Source organism: Cinclus cinclus, chromosome 16 (assembly GCF_963662255.1).
Source record: "Cinclus cinclus chromosome 16, bCinCin1.1, whole genome shotgun sequence".
Classification (NCBI taxonomy): Eukaryota; Metazoa; Chordata; class Aves; order Passeriformes; family Cinclidae; genus Cinclus; species Cinclus cinclus.
The window spans coordinates 8,734,728-8,759,761 of record NC_085061.1 but is presented as its reverse complement, the minus strand read 5'-3'; the positions used below and the strand labels follow the sequence as shown (position 1 = coordinate 8,759,761).

The window sequence follows — 25,034 nt, the reverse complement described above, 5'->3', positions numbered from 1 at the left end:
TATTGAGCAAATTCTGTTGTAGAAGTTATCTGATCTTAGTTACGTTCACAAAAGGTGAGAACATACAGATTGAAGACAACCACTTTTATTGAAGTGACTTTACACTACCTACGCCTACAAAGGGCGCGAAGGTGCATCTGGGGAAGGAAAATCCAGGTTGGAAGCATCACCGGGATGGGGCCGGGGCGGGATATGGGGCAGGACCGGGATATGGGACGGGGCCGAGATGCGGGGCCGGGCCGGGTCGTGTCCAGCGGGGCGGCCCCGGGCAGCGCCCGGAGTCCTCCGGGCCGGCAGGCGGCGCTGTGGCGGCGGGGCGGGGCGGGGCGGGGCGCGGCCCTTCCGGCGGCGCTGGCTGCGGGCGGTGGTGGCGGTGAGGCGATGCGGCTCCGGCCGGCGGTCGCGCTGCTCTGCGCGCTGTGCTGCGCCCTGGCGCGGGGCTCCGAGGACATCGTTGTGGGCTGCGGCGGCTTCGTCAAGTCCGACGTGGAGATCAACTACTCCCTGATCGAGGTGGGCGCCGCCGCCCTAGCCGCTGCCGGCCCCGGCTGCCTGCCGGGCGTGCCGAGCGCTGCCGCCCGGGCCGCGGTCACAGTTGGCGGTGGAGCTGCGGCTCTTCTTCACCCTGGCACTCTGCAGCCTGCTTGCCATAAACCGTGTCCTGCTGCCCCCTGGCACGGCTGCTGCTGCTGTGTGACAGCACTGGGTTAGAGTTCCAGCGCACCTCGCCTTTTTAAAAAATATATTTGTGTCTGTTTTGTTTGCTTCTTTTAGATTAAGTTATATACAAAGCATGGTACTCTGAAATACCAGACAGACTGTGCTCCGAACAATGGGTATTTCATGATTCCCCTCTATGATAAGGTAAGACGCAAATACCTGTGCTGTCCCTCTGCTGGAGGCAGCAGCTGCCTCCACCTCCATCTGCTGGCAGATTAAATCTCAGAGCAACACCCACCCATGAAACATTTGAATCAGGACATAATTTAGTTTGTTTTGGATCAAAGTTTCAACTGTTTCTTTTTGTAATGCAGCGACTTCATTTCCCAGTGCTAATTTATTACGAGAAAAGCCAGCTGACTGTAGCTGCAGTGTTCCATTTGTGCTGCTTATTGGAATGCCTGCAGCACTGGGAGCCTGAATTCCTGCCAGCAGCTGTGTGCTGTAGCTGTACAAATCCTGCACAAAAAGTACAGGCTCCTACACAGTACAGATAAAACTTTCAGATTTTTTACCTGTAGAAATGGAAATAAATGTATATGAGAAGGTGTTTCGGTGTGACTGAATTGAAAATAATCTGAATGGTTAATTGCAGATATTAAAAATGTTTTAAGGAAATAATGACCCAGGAAGTTCAGAATATATCAGTAATTTGATGTCTACTTAGACTGGAAAGGTGGTTACATTCAAATTAAATTAAATACAAGCTACCCTTAGTCAGGGGTCAAGGTGTTTTGTTCTTTTAAGGAGCTAGTTAACTTAGGGTTCAGAACTAGAAACACAAAATAGTTTGGGTTAAAAGGCACCTTCAGAGCTTATCTAGACCAGCCACCAAATCATTCCTTCCCTTCCCAATCTAAGAATGTAACATGCTTTCTGATCCTGGTGATTTCTTTCTTAGGCTTTTGAGCCTTTCTGGAGATGAACTTCAGAATGTATGTAGCAGAACACGTGTGGTGCTCTCTGTTACAAAGAGGATCACTGTATTGATTAATACCCTTTTGGATCAGAGCTTTTAAAAGGATTGGAATTTTATTACCCTGTGTTTGGGCGGAATGGTGGAGTATGACCCAGTGGAGCTACCAGAGGCTGGTTTAGAGCCCATCTGTTGGGGCAGGTGGAGATAGATTTGAGCACTTCCTAGCACTGAGCTGTTTGACTGTGGGCCAGGTTTGTGCTGGAAGCAGGATAAACATGGTGATACTTAATTTCTGCTCTTGGCTGGATGTGAGCCCAGCATCCCTGTAGATAAATACAGCTGCTTTGAACAGAGTATCATAAGCAGGAGGAAAGGAGAATGGTGGAGAATGGTACACTGGAGTCTTGTAGTCCTCTCTGCAGCATGATTGTATTCTGACTGTCTTTTCATCCCTTAGCTAAATTGAATTTAGATCAGTGAAGACAGTTACTGCTTTTTATTTTTTAGGGGGATTTCATTCTTAAAATTGAGCCTCCCCTAGGGTGGAGTTTTGGTAAGTGCTTTTTTGTCTTCTTACAGTAGGACACTGTATCTGCAGTATGGGACTTATCTCTAACTTGCAGCTGGAAGGGAAAGTGGAACACTTTTCCAAAGCTGTAAAGCATACTGCATGGTTTAATAGCTGAAATGTACTTATTCTGCCAGGGAAAAGTAAATCTGGGGGGTAGACACTTACAAAGTAACCCTTGAACTGATTTGAAGGAGTTTGGATTTTTGAAAAAAAATGGTCACAGCTGGAGGAGGAGGGAAACAGGATTTTCAGCATCAGGATTTGGGAGTGCTTTAACTTTACTGAAAAAAAGGCTTCCAGAGCAACACTTGCCATGCTTGAATTAATACATTTTTGTGACAGTTGTGTAAAGCTGAAGCAGTTTCTTTGTGGTTGCTCTCTCACTATCATGCTTTTTCATCATTCATCTCTTCCAGAGCCAACCAGTGTAGACATCCATGTGGATGGCATTAATGACATTTGCACAAAGGGAGGTGATATTAACTTTGTGTTCACAGGATTTTCTGTCAATGGAAAGGTTAGACTCCTTTGTCTTTATTTATTCTTCCTTATGCTAATTTAACCTTCATAAAAACATTCAAGTTCAGCTCTACACATTATTTTTATTCATGTATACTTCTGTTTTTTTTTCTGACAGGTTCTCAGCAAAGGTCAGACATTAGGTCCTGCTGGAGTTCAGGTTGTACTGAGAAATGTTGGCAGTGACATAAACATACAAGCAACTGTTACACAACCTGGAGGAAAGTGAGTGTGGGTGGTGTATACTTAATTCATCCATTCATTTGCACAAGATCCTTTCAATTCTGCCATACTGACTGGCACTGTAAGAGTTCTGAAATATTTTTTCTAACATGAATAGAGTCTGAATTGTTTTTTGTGAACAAATGTTTGTGGCTATTTCCAAAGAGTCATAATCCCTTTCTTACCTTGCAGATTTGCTTTCTTTAAAGTGCTTCCTGGGGAATATGAAATCTTTGCATCGCATCCTACCTGGATGTTGAAAGAGGTTAGAACCTACAGAAGTTCTGGTTTACCTGTTTAGAGAGGATGATCTGCTAGACCTTGTCTGGATCAGTTAGTGTGAGGCAGGGGCTTTGTGGGTGGACAGGGTTACTGGAGCTTTTCTACATCTAATTCAGGTGGTCAAGAAACTGCCTTGTACAGACCCAGTAAGTGAAGCTAGCCAGGGAAGGACTGGCAAATGAGCTTTTTCTTTCCACCTTCTGATCCTGTACATTTTGTAAGAATACTGTAGCTCAAATCCTTCCCTCTCAGGCTGCTTTTTTTTTGAAGAGCTCTGCTATCCTGACCATTTCCTAAATCAGTGAAGCAGGAAAAATACTGTTTTAGAAAGTGTTTTGAGTAGCCTGGGGACCCTCTTTGAGTTCTGCTCTGGCTTCTGTTCCTGTTGTTGAATGTACAGTCTCTGATTGTTCTTATGTTCTGTAAATGAGACTTGCCTGCTTTTGATGGAAGTGTTTGTTTCTGTATTTTAGTCGAAGACAGTGGTGCGGGTCACAAGTTCCAATGCTTATGCTGCCAGCCCCCTGATTGTTGCAGGCTACAACGTCTCTGGCTCTGTGAGGAGTGATGGAGAACCCATGAAAGGGGTCATGTTTCTCCTTTTCTCTTCTTCTGTTTCTAAGGAGGTAATGGTTGATCAGTACCTTTTCAATATGAGTACGACTATAAATAACGAAACAGCTTCTAGATTCATATTGTCCTGATACTCATCTGTCCTTCACTGCCTTGTACAATCCCTTGAACTGTATTTCTGCATTTGGTTCTTTTGTGTTATTTCTTTTTTTTTCCCCCCCTAACAAGGCCATTGTAATCCAGCATGACCTCCATGGAATTATTTCATAATTCATTGCACAGTAGCTGTAATTTGTCTTCAGCATGACACCTTAATTACTCTTTGCCCTTTTGATGGGAATACAAAGTTCAACAGCTTCTATTGCCACCGTACAAGTGCATTAAGAAATGAGTGTGAAACATTTTGTCATGTGGAGCTGAGCTCCATTCTGCAATGTTAACCCTGTCCACAGAACTGAAGTCAGCTAAGATGTGGTGAAGTTTTGGGGGATGTTGAATTTCCCACTGTTCTGTCCTTGTTACCATAAAGTTGATGATTTGCTGTTTTTTCCTGTTTTACTTACTTATACATGAATTTTAAGCCATGTCATCAAACTTTGCCTCTAAAATGGCTTATAATTCACCATCGCTCATTCACAGTTGAATATTTTGAACCCTCCTGTATCCACCCCTCTCTCCCCCCCCCCCCCCAGTTATTTTCTGTGTTCTTCTTTGAGATAAAAAGTTGTATTGCATTTATTACTACAGGATGTTGTGGGCTGCAATATTTCTCCTGTGGATGGATTCCAATCAAGAGATGAGTCTCTATCTTATTTGTGCAATGTTGTGTCAAAAGAAGATGGATCTTTCAGCTTTCTTTCTCTGCCAAGTGGGAAATATACTGTGGTAAGTGACTAGAAATTCATTGCTCGTCTATTCAGTGGGTTGTTGACTTTCATTTTCTAAACCAGAGTGTGCTATTGCCATCTCCTCTCCTTTAAGCTGTTTCCTTTTTTTCCCATTCTCTTTCTTACATCTGGGTGGTGTGAGAACATGTTCTCTGGGCACTGCCTGGAGTGATGGTCCTGCATTCTCAGTCTTTGTGCTCTGCAAATGGGATTCAGGCTTCTAGCAGTCATACAGTCTCCTATCTGTAAGCTCTCATACATCCAAGTGTGCTGTATTTGGACTAGGGGGTTACTTTTCCTTCTTTTCTGATAATTTCATGGTTTCCATTAGTCTTGGAATATTGCATATATTTGTGTCTCCCTGCCTTGGAGTGATTTTTTTCCAGGAGATTAGCAGCTCTTTTGACCCTTGGTAGACATGTCTGATGAGAACATGGAAAATGGTAGAGGAAAACCATTCTGTCATCACAGCTTAGAAGACAAAGACATGTATCTTCTTTCAGATACCATTCTACAGGGGAGAGAGAATCACCTTTGATGTTGCTCCATCTAGATTGGACTTCCTTGTGGAGCATGACAGTTTACAGATCGAGGTAAGGCCTGCAGAGGGAGTAATCCTTTTGTACCACTCATTCCTGTAGAAAACTGACTGATTTTAGCAGAAAGCAGCTGTATTGTGGAAAAACTTCTTTGTAAGAAGTTGAAGGCACTTGTTTGTGCACAGCAGGTAGAAGACAGTTTCTAGTACCATGCTGTGTTTCTGTACTTTGGTCCCTTTTGCTAGTAAGAAACAAAATATGGCAAAGCTGTCTGCTGGGTTCTCTTTCATATCCATGTTGCAAACAGGCAGTAATTTTCCAGGTTGCTTGTATTTCCTTGTTGAGATTGTCACATCTCTGGAGAAGGGCCTGTGGGTTTTTCAGGTTTGCAAAGTGCCTTGTGTAATGGCATTATGATCTGTGACTGCGACCCTCTGAGCTGTGCCAGTGCAGATAAATTGAGAATGTGTGTTTTTTGCTTAGGGGAACAGTATGCCTGGAGATCAGTTTGTACTTTCACTGTGATTATCTTGGTACATTTTTTCCTAGAGGTGTAAATAAGTTTTCTTTATATGTGTGGAGAGAAAACAGTGGGTATTGATTGCTGCAGGTGTGAGTTTGCATTTCCTGAGTAATGACTGATGTTAATTTTTTCCCATTTCAGCCTGTTTTCCATGTGATGGGTTTCTCTGTCAAAGGCAGGGTGTTGAATGGTCCTGAAGGAGAAGGAGTTGCTGATGCCACTGTGACTCTGAACAATCAGATTAAAGGTATGCGGTGCTCTTGATCTTTGTTGCTACAGAGAAGCCTTTATTAAACTTAAGTACAGGAGTAGTGTATGATGTGGAATTAACCCTTCAGGATAATAAGCTGCTTTTGTTGCAGTTTATTTGAAATATGAAAGTGGATTTCACGCAGTTGATAAATTTTGCATTTTCTGGCTTAGATGAGAGTATTAAATGTTCATTTGTTTGGCAGTTTATTCTTAATTGCTTTCAACCATATGCCAGATTGTACTTTGAAATACAGAAATGAAGGTTCATCTGGTAAGAAACCATAAAACTATTTGGTGGGTATTATGAGTTAAAAATAGCCTAAAGTAGTGCATGCCCTCTGGATCTGTTGATACATAAGGTTAACACATGCTCTGATTCTTAAGTCTTGTTATTTGTTACAGTGAAGACAAAAGCTGATGGCTCGTTCCGTCTTGAGAACATAACAACAGGTACATACACAATTCATGCCAGGAAAGAACACCTGTTTTTTGATACTATTACTGTGAAGATTGCACCAAATACACCTCAGCTGGCAAACATCATTGCCACAGGGTAAGGACTGGTGTCAGGGTGAAAATGCAATTTGATGTGTGGATGAGGCTGTGAAAATGGGTGATCCTTGCCCAGACTTGGGCAAGTGTAGTGTTGTCAGAAACTAAATATTGCCGAAGAAATTAAAGGAAAATAGGGCAGCATGAGTGCATGTTTTTTGCACAGTATTTTGTTCAATAATAGTTAAGGTTTAGAGCATCCTCTTAATAAGCTCTCCCTTGCAAATGAAGACACTAAGGCATGGGTAAATTAAGAGTTTTAGAATGGTATGTGAACCAAGAAAGCGACAGAGAAGCTTTCTACCACTTCACTTTTACACAGGAGGAGGATATCTGGAGTCACACAGCTGTCTGGGGCAGTGTTGTACCAAACCTCTGCATTTTACTGCTCACTCTCAAGGTCATTGTTGCCTTGCTTGAATTGTCTTTTTCTTGTTTGATACCTTGACTGTGAGTCTAAGGCTGTGCAGTGGTGGGAGATAGAGCGTGAGCTGAGGAATATGAAGGGTTCTATGTCCAGGACTTCAGAGGCAGTGTTCTGGAGAAGTAAAAACTTGGATTTTACTGAGTCAAATAGCAGTCAGCTCCTTCAGAGATAGCCAGCCGATTAGAAAAAACCCTGTGTGGTGCTAAATGATGGGGTACAATTTATTCACTAACTAAATATGTTGTACTGTTGAAGGCATGAAGCAAAACTTACCAGCTTCTAATTTGTCATCTTGTCTTGTGCTTTCACAAGTGTAGGTGTACCAAGGTTATGTTCCAGTGGATTACTTATCATATTTGAGGTTTTTGACACAAAACATCTGAAATAATTTAAAACCTGAGGGAAGAAAGTCCTAAATCCGTTGCCTGCTTAGCACAAAAAAAAAAAGGAAAAAGGCTTGAAGTGATTGGGTTGGTGGCAGAGAAGAGTGAAGCAAGTTGCTTGCAAATGTCTCTTTGAGGAGAAATCCTTTCCAATTCAGGTGTTATTACCTCAACATAGTGAGGTTTACTTTTTAAGGAAGTTCTAAAACAAGTGGATTTTTATGATCTTTGTCAAATCAAGATATTTATTCTGATGACTGACTTTTGTTTAACAGGTTCAGTGTGTGTGGCCGCATCTCAGTTACTCGATTCCCTGACACAGTCAAACAGATCAGTAAATACAAGGTAACCATGATACCTGAAGACAAAGACAAAGCATCACTGGTTACAACAGAAACTGACCCTCATGGAACATTTTGTTTCAAGGCAAAATCGGGTACATACAATGTTCAGGTAAGAATGAAGTTTCATTTCTTCATTGTAGGACTGTCATGGTATTTTGGAAGATTTTGAAATTTTGGAGAACATGTTGGAGAGGCTGGTTTTGCTTTGCCTGGGATTTACAGTAGATCTCCATTTTCTAATTTCTGATAAATGCATTGAAGACAGCAGAGTGGGTGTTTGGACTGGTATCTGAAAGGTGGTGATGCCTTGATGTCACATACTTTACAGGTAATTATTCCAGAGGCTGAGACCAGAGCAGGGTTGGCTTTGAAACCCAAAATGTACCCTGTTACTGTTACTGACAGACCAGTGATGGATGTGACCTTCTCTCAGTTTTTGGCATCTGTCTCAGGGAAGATCTCTTGTTTAGGTAAGTCCATTGTGAAAGTGAAATGGCAATGGAATGGAGAACTTCAGCACTGCCTGTATGAGTGAGTGTTGTGGACATCAAGACACTTCTGTGGTTGGTCCCATCAGCAGATAAGTAAATGTAACTTGCAACACATGGAAAAAGAAGCTGTTCTTGGGAGATGTTGTGGACTAGTAAGGTACTTTAACAAAATTAAATTTATGTTCCTACTTTTAATACTTGCTGGGGATAAGCAAGTCTTCCTTCCTTAGAAGATGGGTGGCTTTTGGAAGGAAATGGTCCTGACTGCTATTTGGGATACTGTACATCAATCAGAGAAGTATTGGAGGTGAAAAAGAAGCTTACAAAAAAAAGGGAAAAAAGCAGTGCATGTAAAAACTGTAGGATAGATGCTCAGGCCGTTGGCAGAAGCTTTCAACCTCTGTTCTCTTTCATAAGTTTTTGTCTTTATTTTAGTCTAAGATTCCTGTTTCCTGCTGTTTTCCTTGATTACACACTGATTTTAGCAGATGATTGGAGCCTGATTTTTGTCATTTTTACCCTTCCTTTTTGCTCTCTAAATCCTCCCTACACTTTGTGTTCTGCTTCTCAGGTGTTTACTCAGCTCTGCAGAGTGAGGTGAACCCAGGAGTTTAATGTTGATCTCAGTTTTTTTCTTGACATTAGGTAAAAGAATTAATGATTAACAGTCACAAAACGCTGCAGAATGCAAAAAACCACTGGTAAACATGAGCCTAAGAAACAAGTTTTAATTGGAAACGTCTTTTGCTGGGAGGGAGTAAGCATTTCAACGTTAGTACCCCTGAGGTGTGGCCGGCAGGGTTTTGGGTTCAGCCTCACATGCTGTGTTCCCTCCCAGATGTGTGTGGTGACCTGGTGGTGACACTGCAGCCTGTGAGCCGCCAGGGGGACAAGCGCAGCCTGCAGCTGGCTGGCAGCAGGGACTCGGTGCCCTTCACCTTCGAGGGTGTGCTTCCGGGAAAATACAAAGGTAGGAGCAGGGGAACTGCTTGGGAGGCACCTTGGTAGCTCAGTTCATGGCCTAATCTGAGCACTTCTGTTATCATGGATACCTTTTGCAGTATGCCCAACAAAACTGTGAAACTTTGAGTCTGGAAAAATCCCTTACAGCAGTGTATCAGGTTTTCTTAATGTTGGATGTTTAACCCTATGTCAGCCCAAAGGTTACTGCTCCCCTGAGTTTTGGGGTCTGCGTGGCTGATGTGGGGGATGTGGGCTTTATCATGAGCCTGAGAATAGGGACACACTCTAGTTCTGCTTCCAGAGTGCTGCTCCTAAGAACAATGTGTATTTTGGCCAGCCTGCTTTGGTCTGGGAAAATAAATCATTTTCCAGGGAAAGGTGTGTAAGGAGTATATAGATTGCACTTTTTATACATCTTTCCACCAGGTTAAATTAAATTAAAAGGATTTATCACAATTTAGGTTGTGATATCTGTTAGGCTGCTTTGCCTGTCACAGTGGTAGTGCCCATTGAGGAGCCTTCCAGGGTGGCCAGGTTTCAATATTCCTTTTCATAGCACAGCTTTCCTGATACATGTGTTGGGTTCCTGGTGGTGCTTCAGTGCTGTAAGCCATGTCTGTTGATACAGGCATTGCCATGTATTTATATTTGAAGATTATTATCAGGGAAGCTGGAGAGACACAAACACTTTATATCACAAAACCTGCCCTTATTTACTCAGTTTTACATTGCTAACATGCTTTGTGTGGTGTATATTCTAGTAAGCATTGTACATGAAGATTGGTGCTGGAAGAATAAGTCTTTGGAATTGGAAGTCTTGGAGGAAGATGTGTCAGGAATAGAATTCAGGCAGACTGGATATATGCTGAGGTGTTCTCTTTCTCATGCAATCACACTGGTACGTAGGAAACAAATGTTCTTCTATGTTTTTAATGATCTTATGTAGGTGGATGGGATTATGCTTGGAATCAAGGCTTTCTCCTGTCTCTGGAGGGTCACAGAGCACAGGAACTTTTATGTTTAGAGTGCTTTGAGATTTGTCTTTGAAGTTTGGTAAAATGGTCTTGTGCTAGCCGTTACAAAATAGATGGCATTGATGTATCTTTAGGCAAATACTGTTTTCATTTTGTTGTTTGGTAGTTGCTAATAGTGAATTGTGCTGTGGCTTCACAGGAATTTTATCAGGATGGAAATGGACCAGAGAATGTTGGTGTTTATAACCTGTCCAAAGGAGTTAATAGATTCTGTCTTTCAAAGCCAGGTAACAGCTTTAAAATGTTAGTTTTAAAAAAATGAAAAATAACCAGTTTGCTAATACTGCTGGGAGCTAAAAACCCAACATTTGTTTTGTTTTCTGAGGTTTCTGAAAGGCATTGTTTTAATTACAACTGTATTTAAATGATCTGTTCCAAGATTTTAGAATTCTCAATTTCTTCTGCTAGTTAGACCTTCACCAGATCTAAATTTCAGAATTATAATATTACTATTTTTGTCTTGGTGATGGAAGTATTTTATCTTTGATAAATGAAGATCATGTTAAAACAATCCCATTTATATGGGTGCTGTTTGTCAGACAGATTAGAAGGTGTCTGTGTAAAAGGCAGCAGTTACATAGTCAAATTTTGCAGTTATTTCTGTACCTCTGCTCTCATGTGATTTTGAGGATTCAGCCATCTTGAATTTTTTGTGGGTTATTCTTTGCCTTCCTGTTCGTAGGTGTGTATGAAGTGACCCCACGCTCCTGCCACCAGTTTGAACACGAGTATTACACCTACGACACGTAAGACTGTGACTGTTCCTCACCTTACACCTACCAGTGTGGTTTTCCACAGAGCTCCCTTCTCCTGCTTGCTTTCAGCAGGACAGAATGTCTATAGAGGGAGGCTCTAGCAAGGTGTATCACATGTGTTCTCTTGCCTTTTCTATCTTAAAAGTAATAGAAATCAACTAATTACAGGGTTTAAAGATTCTTTAGTTATTTTAGATGGGTATTTTTGTCCACTTTCTAACTGTTTAGTGTGTTTGGTTTGATTTGTAACAGAGAAGAGTTATTTCAGTGAAAACTGTTGGTCACTTTGGAGAGCTGAAAGGCAAAAGATAGGATAGTAAGATTATTGAGAGGCACTTACCACTATTGCATATCACTGGTGCCATGACCCTCTGGTGATTTGATTCTGCTCACCCCAGTTTTTGCAAGCTGAGTAAATGTTCACCCTTTATCACAAATAAGCAGTGCTGATCTTCCTCGGTCGGGCAAGTTTCATTTATTACTTATAGATTATGGTCTGGTGATGTGTTTAATGACATTTTGACATAAGAAATCAATCAAATCAGCTTCATCTTGAGAGGAAGCAAAAGGCAGGAAGGAAGGAATTGCTTTGGGGTTTGAGTTGGGAAATGCTCCCTTTCCAATAGATGACCATCCCAGCACTACAGCTTTGATGTGTAATTTCTGTGTTGTCATTTATAAAGCATTTCAATCTCAGGGTTGAGAGCACAGACTCTGCTAAATAAGATTTGCTTATTTGGGAAGGGGACCTTGAATTCACATCTTTGTCCCTTTGATTTGCAGGTCCTCTCCCAGTATCCTGACACTCACTGCAGTTCGCCACCATGTCCTTGGCACGATTGTAACTGATAAACTGATGGATGTGACTGTTACCATTAAGTAAGGACAAAGAAATCGTGGGGCTATAAAAAGTGGAAGAAAAATATATTTCTCTCATAAAGCTTTACTCCAGTTTTAGTGCTGCAGTCACTGCTTTCTAAGGGACTGGCATCCTAGCCTTGGCTGCTAAGATGTGCTTTGAGTTCTTTGGAGAGAGATAAATCCAGCCTCATTTTGAGCATTTCCTCATCATTTCAACATTGCCCCTCCCTACTTCTGTGTCTTGGTAAAAACGAACGATTTTCTGAGTTTTTATATACTTTTATGAACTGATGTTTCAGAATTCAGAGGGTATTGTTTTAGCTTAGGTCTCGGCTCTTTAAAGTACTGGAATCTATTTTTTCCCTTTTTTCTTCCCTCAGAATGAGAATCTGCTGCTTTAGAGCATTGTAACTGGTGTGAGGAGGGTTATAAGAGGAAAAGCATGCAGAGTGATTTAAAACTTGTGTAGGTTACGTTTAGCTGAACAGACAGCTCACTAGGGAGCACTGATTGGTGAACAGCTTTAATTGTATGAGGTGCCTAATCCACCTGAAAGTGTCTGATGATGATGCCTGTTTTATTGATACTCTGCTGGTGTTTGCTTGTTCTAGACTATAGATTCTCAAACTTTTCTGAGTGCAGAAAACATCTTTTCAGAGAAAATTACCTGCAGAGCATTGCCTCAAATTCTCCAATGTTAATGACCCTGTCACAGCAACTGCTGGGCAACTCCAGCAGCTGGAAAGGAGCCACTGAGACAGCAGAGAGCCATTAGAATTTAAAAACAACCTAGTGAGGAGGTGAATATTGTGCCAACCTTCTCAGCTTGTTGGGTTTTTGGAGACTGTTGGCTAGTGCTTTGAAGACAGCTTAGTTGCCACAGATCTCTCTGGTCAAGCCTACCTCGAGCTTTTCAGATGAAGTCCAGCTTGTGAAATGCCATCAACATAAAGGGAACTGCTCTGGGTTTAAAAGCAAGGCAATTGTTTTTACAAGTCTGTGTACCAGATCCATGGCTGTGACCCATTAACTTTCAGTTAACAAAAATCCCCAAACAACCTCAACCTAAAGCAAAGTTTATCTTCATCGGTTCTTGATAATGGCTTGGTATGTTAAAAAAATAAGACTAGTAATTACTAAATTTATTATAGTAATTACTAAATTAATTACTAAAAATAGTAATTCATGATGAGTATCTTGAGATTGTGTGTGTCTGTACAAATTTTTAATAGGCTTTCAGACAAAAAAAATTACATGTTTCTGTGTAGTGTCTAGACTGCAGAGAAAGAATATAAAGCCTTGATGAAACTTAGTGTGATAGAGCAATAGTAACTGTGTCTCTTAAAAAGACAAACTAGAGTATAGGTGAAGACTGAAGCAGGAGACACGACTATCCTGTTACTCTAAAGTGGCTGTAGGAAAAGTGATTGTGATCATTTCAGTTCAGTCCTCACTGAGGATTCAGTGAGGATGTTGGAGAAGAGACAGATGATAAGATACAAAGGATGATTGGAAGAAAATGCTAGAAAAGAGAGGATGCAAGATCAGGGAGAGTGAAACAAAATGCATTGTTCTGAGCTGATTCTAAGAAATTGGTTGAATTTACCTAGCAATCTATTCACTGGACAGTGACAAGATAGCTGGGTAGTTCAAATGTATAGGCAGATAGGTGAGAACTCAAAGCTTTTCCTGGGAATTGCTGGTTCTTGGAGGTATTTATGTTTGGTTGAAGTTACTTTCTCCTTGTATTCTCTGTTTCTGAAAGGTAGGTTCTGAGACAGAAGTTCCTAGTTCTGAAAAAAAAGCGTAGAAGTTTCAAAATTTATTTTCTACAACTCATCCTTTCTGTACTAAGCTTGTTTTCAGGTTTGACATTCCAGCCTTTCTCTGTTAGTTTAGGTCTTGTTTAGAGGTACTCTTGCAAACTGATCCTTTTGCCTAAAAATCTACCTCTTCTGTGCTCTTACCAGAATAAACAGGACAGTTAAAGAGGGATGGATTTAAGAAATATCCTGGGACTTTCCTGAGGTGGTGTAAGGGCAGTAATTAGCAGACACAGCACAGCTCTTACCTCTCCATATGGAAGGAGATGATTTTGTTTTTTCTCCATACTTTCAGGTCATCCATTGACAGTGAACCTGCCTTAGTTTTAGGGCCCCTGGAATCTGTTCAGGAGCTCCGTCGGGAGCAGCAGCTGGCGGAAATCGAGAGCCGCCGGCAGGAGAGAGAAAAGAAGGGTCAGGAGGAGGAAGGAACAAAGCCACCAGTGCAAGAAATGGTGGAGGAGCTCCAAGGACCATTCTTATATGAGTTTTCATACTGGGCAAGGTAATACCAAGCTCCAGTGGACAAGGTGTGTTTTTTGTACTATTGTGTGGTGTTTCTGTCACACAGAATAGTGATACAAGTCCAGGTAGGACAGAGCTGCTGGCTGGGTGCCTTTGGTGACTGAGCTACAAGGAAACTTAGTACTGCATAGTAAGAATTTTCCTTAGGTTGTTGTTGATACTTTTTTCTTGGAGTTTTTAGATGTATTCTTGCACTCTGCTCTACATGAGAGCTGCTAATTCAGTTTTCTTTTAATTATATCTTGTGTTTTGCAGGTCTGGAGAGAAAATTACTGTAACACCGTCGTCAAAAGAGCTGCTCTTCTACCCACCTTATGTGGAAGCAGTTGTTAGTGGAGGTAAGTATAGATAATCTGTTTGAAAGGACTAGATTTCTATGGTTGAAATTTATCTGTAATTTATCTGTAGATAAACATATGAATAACTTGAAAAGTAATGTTGGGGAAGTTTCAGTTGCAGCTATTTCTTTGAGCTAGTTTAATTCTGGAATTTGGAAGTTATTTGATAGAGGATGCAAGTACAGTTTTTATTAGCAGAATGTCCTTCCAAGTGCTGAAAAACTACCTGGCACAAGAAGAAGGACAGGTCTCTGGGTACCACAGCAGATTCTCAGAATTGTTCATGGTACTGTCACCTAGAAAAAGAGTTGTGCAAAAACAAGGTTTCTATATTGAATTCAAGTTTTTGTTAAAGTTTTTTTTCCCCCACTAGATACAGTAATAAAAATATTCACAAAAAAAAGATAATTTCAAAATTGTTAAGGTTATCAATTATTGATGCTGCTTGTTAGGTCAGTGTCCATCTTGTCGTCAGGTTCTTAAGTGACCATACTTTGTTTGAAATCACTTGGAAAAGTTAAGTGCCTCTTGTCATGTGACTGTTTGCATGTTCTAAATGTGTTTGAGGGAGGGAAATAAAATTTTGCTTAATGTCATTAAGCGTGACATATGCTGACCTTAATTTGAACTCAAAAGATATGGTCAAAGCTCAGTGTAATCTGGCTAGAAGGAAGTGTCATTGCCATTGTCTCCATGTGGTTGCAGTGTATGTAACTCACTGAGACCTCCAACCACTTTAGAAATCCATAAGGGTTTTTTGGGGATGTGCTTATAGCTTTGAAATGTAGTTACTCATTTTGGTACTGGTCAGATGTTGTAAAACATGTTGAGAGGCCATGAAATTGTGTGAATTGATCTCTTGTTCTAAGATAAAAGGCCACCAGCTCTTTGGAAGTAGTTAAACTGTTGTAAGCCAAAGTGTTAAGTGTATTTTTGACCTTTTTCTTTGTCTTAAATCCCCTTCACAACGACCAAGAGAGTTGTCCTGGGAAGCTGATAGAGATTCATGGAAAAGCAGGCTTATTTCTGGAAGGGCAAATTCATCCTGAATTGGAAGGTGTTGAGATTGTCATTAGTGAGAAGGGAGCAACTTCCACACTCATCACAGTTTTCACTGATGCCAAAGGCACTTATAGGTAATGAACAGATTTCTTTTGAACCTTTGGATTCTTTAGTTAAAATGCAGTGGTTCCTTGACAATGTGTATGTGATATCCAAGTGTTTTTTTCTGAAACAAGTTCTGTTCTGTTCTTTTATTTGAAGTGTTGGGCCGCTCCACAGTGACTTGGAGTACACAGTCACTGCTCAGAAGGAAGGTTTTGTTTTGACTGCAGTAGAAGGAACAGTTGGAGACTTCAAAGCTTTTGCTCTTGCTGGGGTGACATTTGAGGTAATGTTCTGAACATTTTGTGCTCTGAATGAATAGTGTGTGCTGTTGGAGCTGGACAAAAGTTAATCTATGTCTTCCAAAGACAAATGAGAGTGGGATTTTGGGGTCATTTATTATTACTTGGATAATAATTTTTGTCATGAGGAGGCAAATCTCAGTGGATGAGCTCAGTTGTAGACCATGACTTGCCATGCAGAAGATACTTTGCATGGTTTATGGAGTGAAAGTTATAGCCTTCAGTCCAAAAGACTGGCTTTATTTGCTTTTGTAGAGTTGGACCACCCTGTTTTAATGAGTTTTATCCCTCAAGGTGTAGGTGTATTCTGGTGCAGCTAGTGCCTGGTTCCAGTCTTTGGGGTGCTTTGTTCTGGCCTCCCTGTGTGTTCTGTGGAGTGGTAGAGAATGGCTGCTGTGGTGGCACATGGTGTGCCAAGGGCTGTGACTGCCCAGGGCTTGGGAGCAGAAGGTTCTGCAGCTCTGTGGTCTGGCAGGAGGGGCAGTACAAATATGGTTAATTCTGCTCACAGCTGAGTGCTCTGAGCCAGCCCATCGTGCTCTGAGCTCTGCAGGGAGCTTTTCAACTGAATCCTTCTCCATAAAGAAACCCTCACACGTAAAATTGCTGTTTTTTTCAAAACCAGATCAAATCAGAGGATGACCAGGCTCTTGCTGGAGTTCTCTTGTCTCTCAGTGGAGGGGTGTTTCGGTCCAACCTCCTCACACAGGACGATGGCATGCTGACCTTTTCCAATCTGGTAAGTTAAATTGATTCTTCTCTGTAGGGTTGTGTTACTTTGCTGTCCCAAACAGAGCTGTCTTGAGTGGCAGGTGTCCTTTGAAACCCTAACCCATGATGAGAGGTGCAGATCCCTGAGAATAAACAGCACGTAAAATCTTAACAAGTGAAAGATATGAAATCTAACATGGCAAGAGGTTTCTCCCCAACAGGTCATAGATGATGTTGATTGATCTTAGTTACTAATTTGCAGTCTGTAAACACGAAATGAGCCAATTTGTTGGTGATCATTGGAGAGTCTTTAGGGGGAAAAAAATCTAATTACATTATTGATCTATATGTGTGTAGACGTGCTTGAATAGTTTCTTTGCAGATGTCCTTCTTTTGTGGTCACTTTCCTGTCCTTGAGGTCTTGTGGCAAGATTTTAGGGCTGTAGTTTCCTTTCTCTCTTAACACTTTGTCACCAGGTGGAATTCTATCCATATATTGTCCAATCTGCTCCCTGTTTTTCACTGCTCACATTTTGTGGCAGGTTTAACCTGTGGTTGGAAGAGAGGACTTCGGCTCTTCAGAGAACTCTTGCAGAACACACTTGTTTGGAGTTAGTGAGTTTTTGCATCACTATCAGTAAACAGCTTGTTTTGTGCCTTTCTGCAGAGCCCAGGGCAATATTACTTTAAACCCATGATGAAAGAATTTCGGTTTGAACCATCATCACAAATGATTGAAGTGCAGGAAGGACAAAATCTCAAAATCCAGATAATTGGTTACAGAACAGCTTACAGGTCAGTGGAGCTGGAATCCATGGAAAATGCTATGGGCTGTATCAGGATGTGTTGTGCCAAATGCGTTTCCTCCCAGCACACCTCTGTTCTTGCAGGTTTGGAGGAGACTCTCCAAGTCTCGATGTAACTTAAATGTGCTGTATATAAGTACTTTTTTGGTCGTTTTTCATGGTTGTGGATATATAGCTAAGCCCGGATGGCAGAGCTATAGGAAGAACATGGCTGTCTCAGTGGCACTGGAAGTGTTTTTTGCTTTGTCCAATGGGAGAGGACTATTCTAGGTATGGTAGACCAATTCAGATATCTGACTTCATGATCCTTCCTTTCCTTGCCCTCAGGGATAAGAAAACTGCTGTCCATGGAGTTTAGGGAACTTGGATTCCTAAAGTTGTGCTGTGAACCGCAGTGAATTCTGATGATTTAAACTGTTTTACACATACATTTTAAATACCCCTTTTATTGTCCATGCTGTGGTAAATTCATTAAGTACTTTTTTCATCAGTTATAACAATAGAATGCCTTTAAAATATACATTAAACCAGCATTTGCACACATGTAGCAACTGGTTCTCTTTATATGTTTAGCTGTTATGGCACAGTTTCCTCTTTAAATGGAGAGCCTGAGCAGGGAGTCTCAGTGGAAGCTGTGGGACAGAAGGATTGCAGCATCTATGGAGAGGACACAATAACTGATGAAGAGGGCAAATTCAGGCTCCGTGGCCTTCGGGTAAGTAGTAGGAGATTGTCTGTCATTTACTTTTCTGTCAGTGTGACAATGGAGCAGTGAAGTGGGTTCTGTTCAGTAGCCACTGCTTTCTATTTTCCCATGATGTTTGCTAACTCAGACTCCCTTGACTCTCTCTGAGTGAGGAAACATGGTCATATAGTGCACATTCAGTTGATAAAAGGGGAAGAGAAAGACTTGCGGTGTAAATCTGTGAACTTGCTGGCAGCATACTGTACTGGCCTCCACACACACTGAGCAGTTGGTGTGACATGACACAATCTCCTGGTCAGTGCTTGGGTGACCAGCAGGGAATTTTTATAGGCAAAAGAACTCTGGGAATTGTTTAATTTCTCTTGTGAGGATACCAATATTCTATTTTTGGATGTTGGTTGCACGGCATGTATGTGAAATAAGCTGTTCTTCAGAGAATGGGGAAGCTGAATTTATGGTACCATTATGTAAGAAGTCAACAATTTACTGAAGTAAAATGCAATGTTTGATCAGGTTTTGATGCTGTGTTTTCCTTCATCACAGCAGATGATTTCTTTTAATACTGTGATGTAACAAACTAATGAAAGTTCTATATAGCCTTTTCTTATTTTCTTACAGTAAACACACCTAATAGTGTTATTGAACTTTCTGTTTGAGATAAGGAAAACTTTAACTGCATGGAGTTAAATCTGGGTGGCATAGCTTAAATGGAGCGTTAGAAAATTCTCTTTACTGCTCTCTGAAATTAAAGTATGTATTATTCAGTATTGGGATTTATCATCTGAATGTTGCTTTCAGCCTGGCTGTGTGTATCATGTCCAACTCAAAGCTGAAGGCAATGATCACATTGAGAGAGCTTTACCACAGCATCGGGCAATTGAGGTAATTTTTTCTCTTTTTTTGTAGCAGCACTTAAATATGAAATGGGTCTGTCTAGGCATTCTGTACTGTCAGCAGCAGTGTAGTGAAGGCATTCTGTTTAGACAAGTTGCCTTTCAGCAAGTTAACTCCCTGAAAACAGGCCCCATATTGTATGTCAGCACCATAGCTCAAAACTGAAGTGAGATAAAGCCAAACAGTAAGCAAGTGAAAAGGATTCTTTCACAGTCGTGAAAACTATGCATCCAGAAACAAGAGAGTAAATGAATGGAATGCCTTTGAACATTTTTTTATGATGTGGAACAAAGCAGTGGTAGCTTGAGGATGTAATGAATTGTCATATTTTCCTACAGTTATATTTAGTTATGGACAGAGATATTGTTATGCTTTATTGGGTCCCAATCATGCAGTCTTGATGTAGGTGAAATTGTAATTTGGACTAGCACTTTTGTCTTGATAAAATGTAGTAATAGTTTTGCATTGAAAACTGGTAGAATCTTGTTAAATATTCCACATTGATCAACTGTACAGACATCTCTGTGCATCTCTCAGCACAGGTGCAAAATACTGAGACCAGTGTTCTGAGATCAGACAATCTTGTGGCTGTACCTCAGCCTTTTCCAGAACAGTTTGTGCTTTTGAGACTTGCATTTTTAGTTTAGCTTAATGTCATGAGCCTCATGCTGATAATGCCCAAGTCTGCACTTGCAAGCTTTGCACTCTGGAGAACTTGCAATGGAAGAGCGTTCAAGCTTCCATGTGGTTAGTATAGAACAAAATCCAGTTTTTATTTAAAATTATCATCTATATTTGTGTGTGTTAACAGTTGTGTTGCTGTCCTTTGTTAATTGTTCTTCTGTTGGTAATAACCTGGGTCTGTTTTCCATGGCAGGTTGGGAACAGTGACATTGATGATGTTAATATTATAGCGTTCCGGCAAATTAATCAATTTGATTTAAGTGGAAATGTAATTACAGCTTCTGAATATCTCTCCACATTATGTGTAAGTTCAAGCCTTTCATCTTTGTCAAGTGTATTTGCTATTGCTTTCACCATGATTTTTTTTTTGCAGGGTCGCTGGAGATGGTTCAGTAGCCAGAGCACACATTTAATTCAAATTAGAACTAATAGTTTGATGAAGGTGAATTTGAATTCCAGATAGAATGAAGATTACAGTGTTCCTGATGCTTTGCTTTAATGTTTCCATTTTTCATGGGAATATGTTTAAGAAATACCTTCTCTGGTTTGCCTGTACATTTTGGGTTATACTTCCCTGGTTAGGGATGCTCTGTCTCTGGAGAGATTACAGCAAGGGTGAAATGAGTCCTTTGTATCAGAGAACTGCATTAATTCCTGAAACATGTGAAATTTTTTACCTGTATGTCAAAACCTGAAGATACCACGTGAATGCAGTGTTACCGTGGGACATGTGAGTTTAAAAGTGCATCATAATAGACAGCATGAGACAAACAGGAAAGCTGAAATTCTCAAAATTCAAAACACTGTGCTGTGATCTGAAAAAGCTTGCTGAGCACCTCTGATCCTTTTGGCTTAGGGTTCAAATGCTGGAAGTGTCTGCAAGAGGTGTTAGTGGGGTAGGAGTTATGGTATCATTTCTCAGGTTTAAAAGCTCCATAAAATGTTACCTACAAATATAAATGCAGTGCTTGGATTTCTTTCACACTAGTTGTTATGCATCTCACCTGCCAAGATCTCATTGCTAAGCTGTTGGGTTTTTTTGGGAGACATCCAAAGGATCTAACGCTCAGAGCAGGTGTGAAGGGAAAATGTGTCACCTTACTGAAGAGCCCCTGAGCTTGTGTCCCATCTTTCTGGGGAAATTTAAACCCTTACAGTTTAGCCTGAGCAAATAGGAATTGATGTTAAAATTTGATTATATGGAAGTTATCCAAGCCTGTGCCTTCTTCATATTAGGTGGGGTCTTGTGTTGCATGTACTGCACATGAGCTGTTGTTGGGTGCATGTCATCAACCTGGCCTCCAAAAATGCAAACATTCTTGTCTCTGAAAGATGTGCTAAGACTCGATCCAGACACAAGTGAGAGCAGTTTTGTGATCCACAGCACAGACTGCTTTTCATACACCGGGTATGTGAAAATGTCAGACTGCAGCTGTTCCTAAATTATTTCAAGTTCTATAAAAAGACTGTTTCTGTGACTTTTCACATCTCAGATTAGAACATTTCCAGGTGTTCTTACTTGACAACTTTCTGTTTCTATAAATACATGATGACTTTTGAAGTGCTTTTATCCCTGAAGATGTGGAATGTCTGAAATATCTGTTGTGGTGCAGGCTTGGAAATACCTGGTTTGTGCTTCTTCCTTCAATTACAGGTGAAGCTCTACAAAAGTGAAAATCTTGACAATCCAATTCATACAGTCAACTTAGGCCTATCTCTGTTTTTTCATTTTCCACCTCTACTCCGAGATGGAGAGGTAAGAATATTGCTGGAAGATTTCTTTAGATCACTTTATTATTTTTTCTCTAAGGACACTGCAGTATAATTTGTGGTGTGCCTTCAGAGCTGTATTAATGCTGGACTAACCAGTGTCTTGGAAGATTTGAAGCCTGTTTAACTGACCTTTGCCTTTAAATGTGATTTTGTCTCGGACTACTGATGCTGTACCCTGAGTGTATTTTTTGCCCACAGAATTACGTGGTGCTCCTGGATTCTACATTGTCTAAATCACAGTATGACTACACCCTGCCTCAAGTTTCTTTCACTGCCATTGGGTATCATAAACACATTACACTGGTCTTCAGTCCCACTGTGAGTGCTAAATATTTCCATGTTCCAGTGTTCACCTTGGGAGCAGTATTTGGTGTTATAACCTGCGTGCATTTTGTGTTCTCAGCCAAGCTTTCTGATAGTGTAAATACAAAGAGGTTTAGGAGTGGTATTAGCGTGACAGTTAATTTAGATTTGCTGTGTGTTCAGTTGCCAGTGGAACAGGAGGGAGACATGAAACAGCAGTAGGAACTGAAGGGTGCGGATATGCCTGAAAGGTTCTGGGCTGGCATGCCTGCTGTAGTGGGGTCACAGAGGTGTGGGCAGCATAGGACAGGTAAATCAAAGCACACCTGGCTGATTGTCAGTGGAGACTGACCCTCAGTGAATTGGCTTTACACAGCAGCACACCTCAGGAAGGGGTAGTATGAGAGAGAACTGATCCAGAGCATGGCTTTGAAGTGAAAGGTAAAGTAAATCCTAGAACAGCACTTGGAAGGAAGTGAGATGAGAAGGGCTGGATGTGCCTCATGATCCTATTGCTGATGTTTCTTAGAGCTGAGGGATTTCACACTCAGCTATTAAAAAAAATAAAATCCATGATCTGCACTGTTTCCAGAGAAAGCTGCCTGAACAAGATATTGCCCAAGGGTCTTACATTGCGTTACCGCTGACGCTGCTCCTGCTGCTGGCTGGTTACAACCACGATAAGGTGGGTCAGGCGTGGCTCTGCTCTTACTCAGATGTTACTGTCCTATCAATGGGCATGTTGCACTGTGCTAAGTGGGGGTTTATTGGGTTGTTATTCAGAGAGGGGTGCAGTCACAGTCCCCTTGTGTGAAAAGCCACAATGTACCCATGTTTTTGGACAATTACCTTCCTTTCTAAATACTTAGTGTGAAGGTGAGCTCCTGTGCTGTGGCTGAATTTTGGCTTCTCATTTGATCGCTCTGAGAAAAAACAATACAGCATTGTTAAAATTCAGATAACCAGACTCGGTGATAATAGGAATGAAAATAATTATTTTATTGGCTTCAGGCACAATCAGACTGGAAGAAGTCTTCAAGTCTGGTCTCTCTAGCTTTATACCCTCCCTAGTTCAAAAGCTCTCGAGAAGAATACAAATACCTGCTATACGACCTCCTCTGTTTTTGTTACCAAGCTGTGCTCTTCTAGTCTTTTCTGATATGACTGGATTTCTGTTTTACCAAGAAGAGAAATTAAATTTGTCTGTGCAGTTTGATTTCCTCTCAAACAATCACTTTAGGTTTTGATTATCAGAAATTCCCAGCAGTTTGGTTTAATTTTTCCCCAAGATTTGCTGCCATATTTTCATGTCTTTGTAGATGTGCCGTCAATGCAGTAGATTCTGTTAGGGGCTACATGTTTGAAGAACCGTACCATTCAGACCTTACATACCATTGTAACCACAACTTGCTTCCTGTTTTTTTTTTCCCTCAGCTTATTCCCTTACTGCTGCAGCTGACAACTCGACTGCAAGGAGTCCGTGCTCTTGGACAGACAGGCTCTGACACCGGGGGCTCGGAGGATGCAAAGAGACAAACGAAAAAACAGAAGACGAGACGGACGTGAGCTGAACGGAAGGATTGGATGAAATGGTGTGGTGGTCTGTCAAACTGGAGCCTGAGGAAGCAAAGCCACTAAAACACATTTTTGTTGAATTTGCAGACTTGACATTTTCTGTTTTTGCTATGTGAGCACCATTTGTCACATTAGCTCCATTTTGGTTGTAATTTTTCAGTGGAGTCTATAGATTTCCTTGTTGTAAAGTGATTAAATGAATCTGCTGTCACTCTTGAGTCCATCTCTCATATTGGAAGACAATTAATGTTTTGTTTTTTTTTTCTTTTCATTGGAACAGATCATGCTGTCCTTATTAATGATTTATAAAAGCAGTGGTAATAGATAATACTTGATTTCAGTTTCAGTCTCTAGATTCTGGAATGATTTTTCCTTACCTTTTGAAATACCCACTTTACAGAAGCAGTACACAGGGATTCTACTAAATCAGTGTTGCTTGAGACAAAATTGCAGGGGACATAGCTGGACTGGTGAATTATGTAATTGTAGCTTCCAGTTCAGCAGCTTGATTGAAGAGTGTCTGATTTCAGTTCTTGTCCAGTGATTGTCTTATGTTTGATTACGTTTTTGCCCAGTGAAGACAAATTCTCGATGTCAGGTAAGGTTAGTTATTAATACCAGGTAAGTTCTGATGTTCAGTTTTAGTTTCCTGTCCAGTGTGATCTCTTTAGACCTCCAGTATTCCTGAGGTGGCTCCAGCTGGCTGCACTATTCTTTCCAAAGCTGTACTATCTTCTTGGTGTTACCATTTACCCATGATGGTTACATCTGCTCAGGCCATGCTCAGCCTTTTTCTCAATTAATGATTTTTTTTAAACCTTTTTTTTACCTTTTGGGTTTTTTAACTACAAGGAATGTGAATTTTTTGAAATCTCCAATGTGTACAGTCCCAATAATGTAGTCTGTTATGAAGAACTGTTTCTTACAGTTTCTCTTTTGATTCCTGCTTGAAGTAGGTAGTTGGACACACACAGTTTAAATGTTAATGGGGCTTTTTATTGACAAATACTATAAAGGCTAACAGAGCATTTGAAGATGCACATAAATGCCTACAAATATTGCAAAGACATAGGTATTGCCAGTAAGTGGCAATGTTTCTCTTTTGCAGTACTTGAAATACAAGTCCTCTTCCATTTAAATGCTTAAGCTTACAAACCCTGCCATTCTTAGAAATTTGGATGCTGAAGGTTTTATGCTTTTTTTGTTGCACTTTGCAAGAATTTGGGCTTAAATACTTATAACTTATTTTGGTGATGATTTTAATCTCTCAGAGGGAAGTTTTGTCAGGACCATAACAAGAATGTAGAATGTTGAAAAAGCATTATATATAGAGCTTGAAATGAAGCTCTAATAAATGATCATGCTCTACTTAATGACTTTGAATTTTGTATTGCTGTGATGAAATATATGGGGGAAAGACAAGGTGTTCTAAGACTTATAAATTGTATGTTTTCAGTACGTTTTTATTTTAAGCTGGTGAATGTTAAGAACGTTATTGCTACTTTGGGGAATGTATGAGGAAGAAGTGCACATATCCATGTGCCTCAAGGGAGTTCCAGATACTCTGATCTCTGAACTGTGAGACTGACTGATGATTGAACTTAAACATTGAACTGCTGTTAATAAAAAGAAATAAAAAGTGACAATTCTTGCTAATTTAACGTTTGCTTCTA

At 40.7% G+C, this 25,034-nt stretch overlaps 1 protein-coding gene across 1 annotated transcript; it reads left to right on the top strand.

Annotated features, from left to right (window-relative positions):
• Window positions 1-381: 381 nt before the first annotated feature.
• NOMO2 (NODAL modulator 2) lies at window positions 382-25,034 on the top strand. The gene is made up of 31 exons (XM_062503932.1): window positions 382-513; window positions 775-864; window positions 2,147-2,192; window positions 2,627-2,727; window positions 2,848-2,954; window positions 3,144-3,216; window positions 3,707-3,859; window positions 4,554-4,691; window positions 5,197-5,286; window positions 5,897-6,002; window positions 6,410-6,560; window positions 7,645-7,822; window positions 8,042-8,183; window positions 9,043-9,174; window positions 9,929-10,065; window positions 10,341-10,428; window positions 10,884-10,947; window positions 11,740-11,835; window positions 13,936-14,145; window positions 14,421-14,503; window positions 15,480-15,639; window positions 15,767-15,893; window positions 16,535-16,648; window positions 17,288-17,415; window positions 18,000-18,141; window positions 18,931-19,014; window positions 19,904-20,014; window positions 21,365-21,466; window positions 21,682-21,801; window positions 22,379-22,471; window positions 23,221-25,034. The coding sequence occupies exons 1-31, from the start codon at window positions 382-384 to the stop codon at window positions 23,350-23,352; spliced, it is 3,630 nt and encodes a 1,209-aa protein (XP_062359916.1). The 3' UTR covers window positions 23,353-25,034.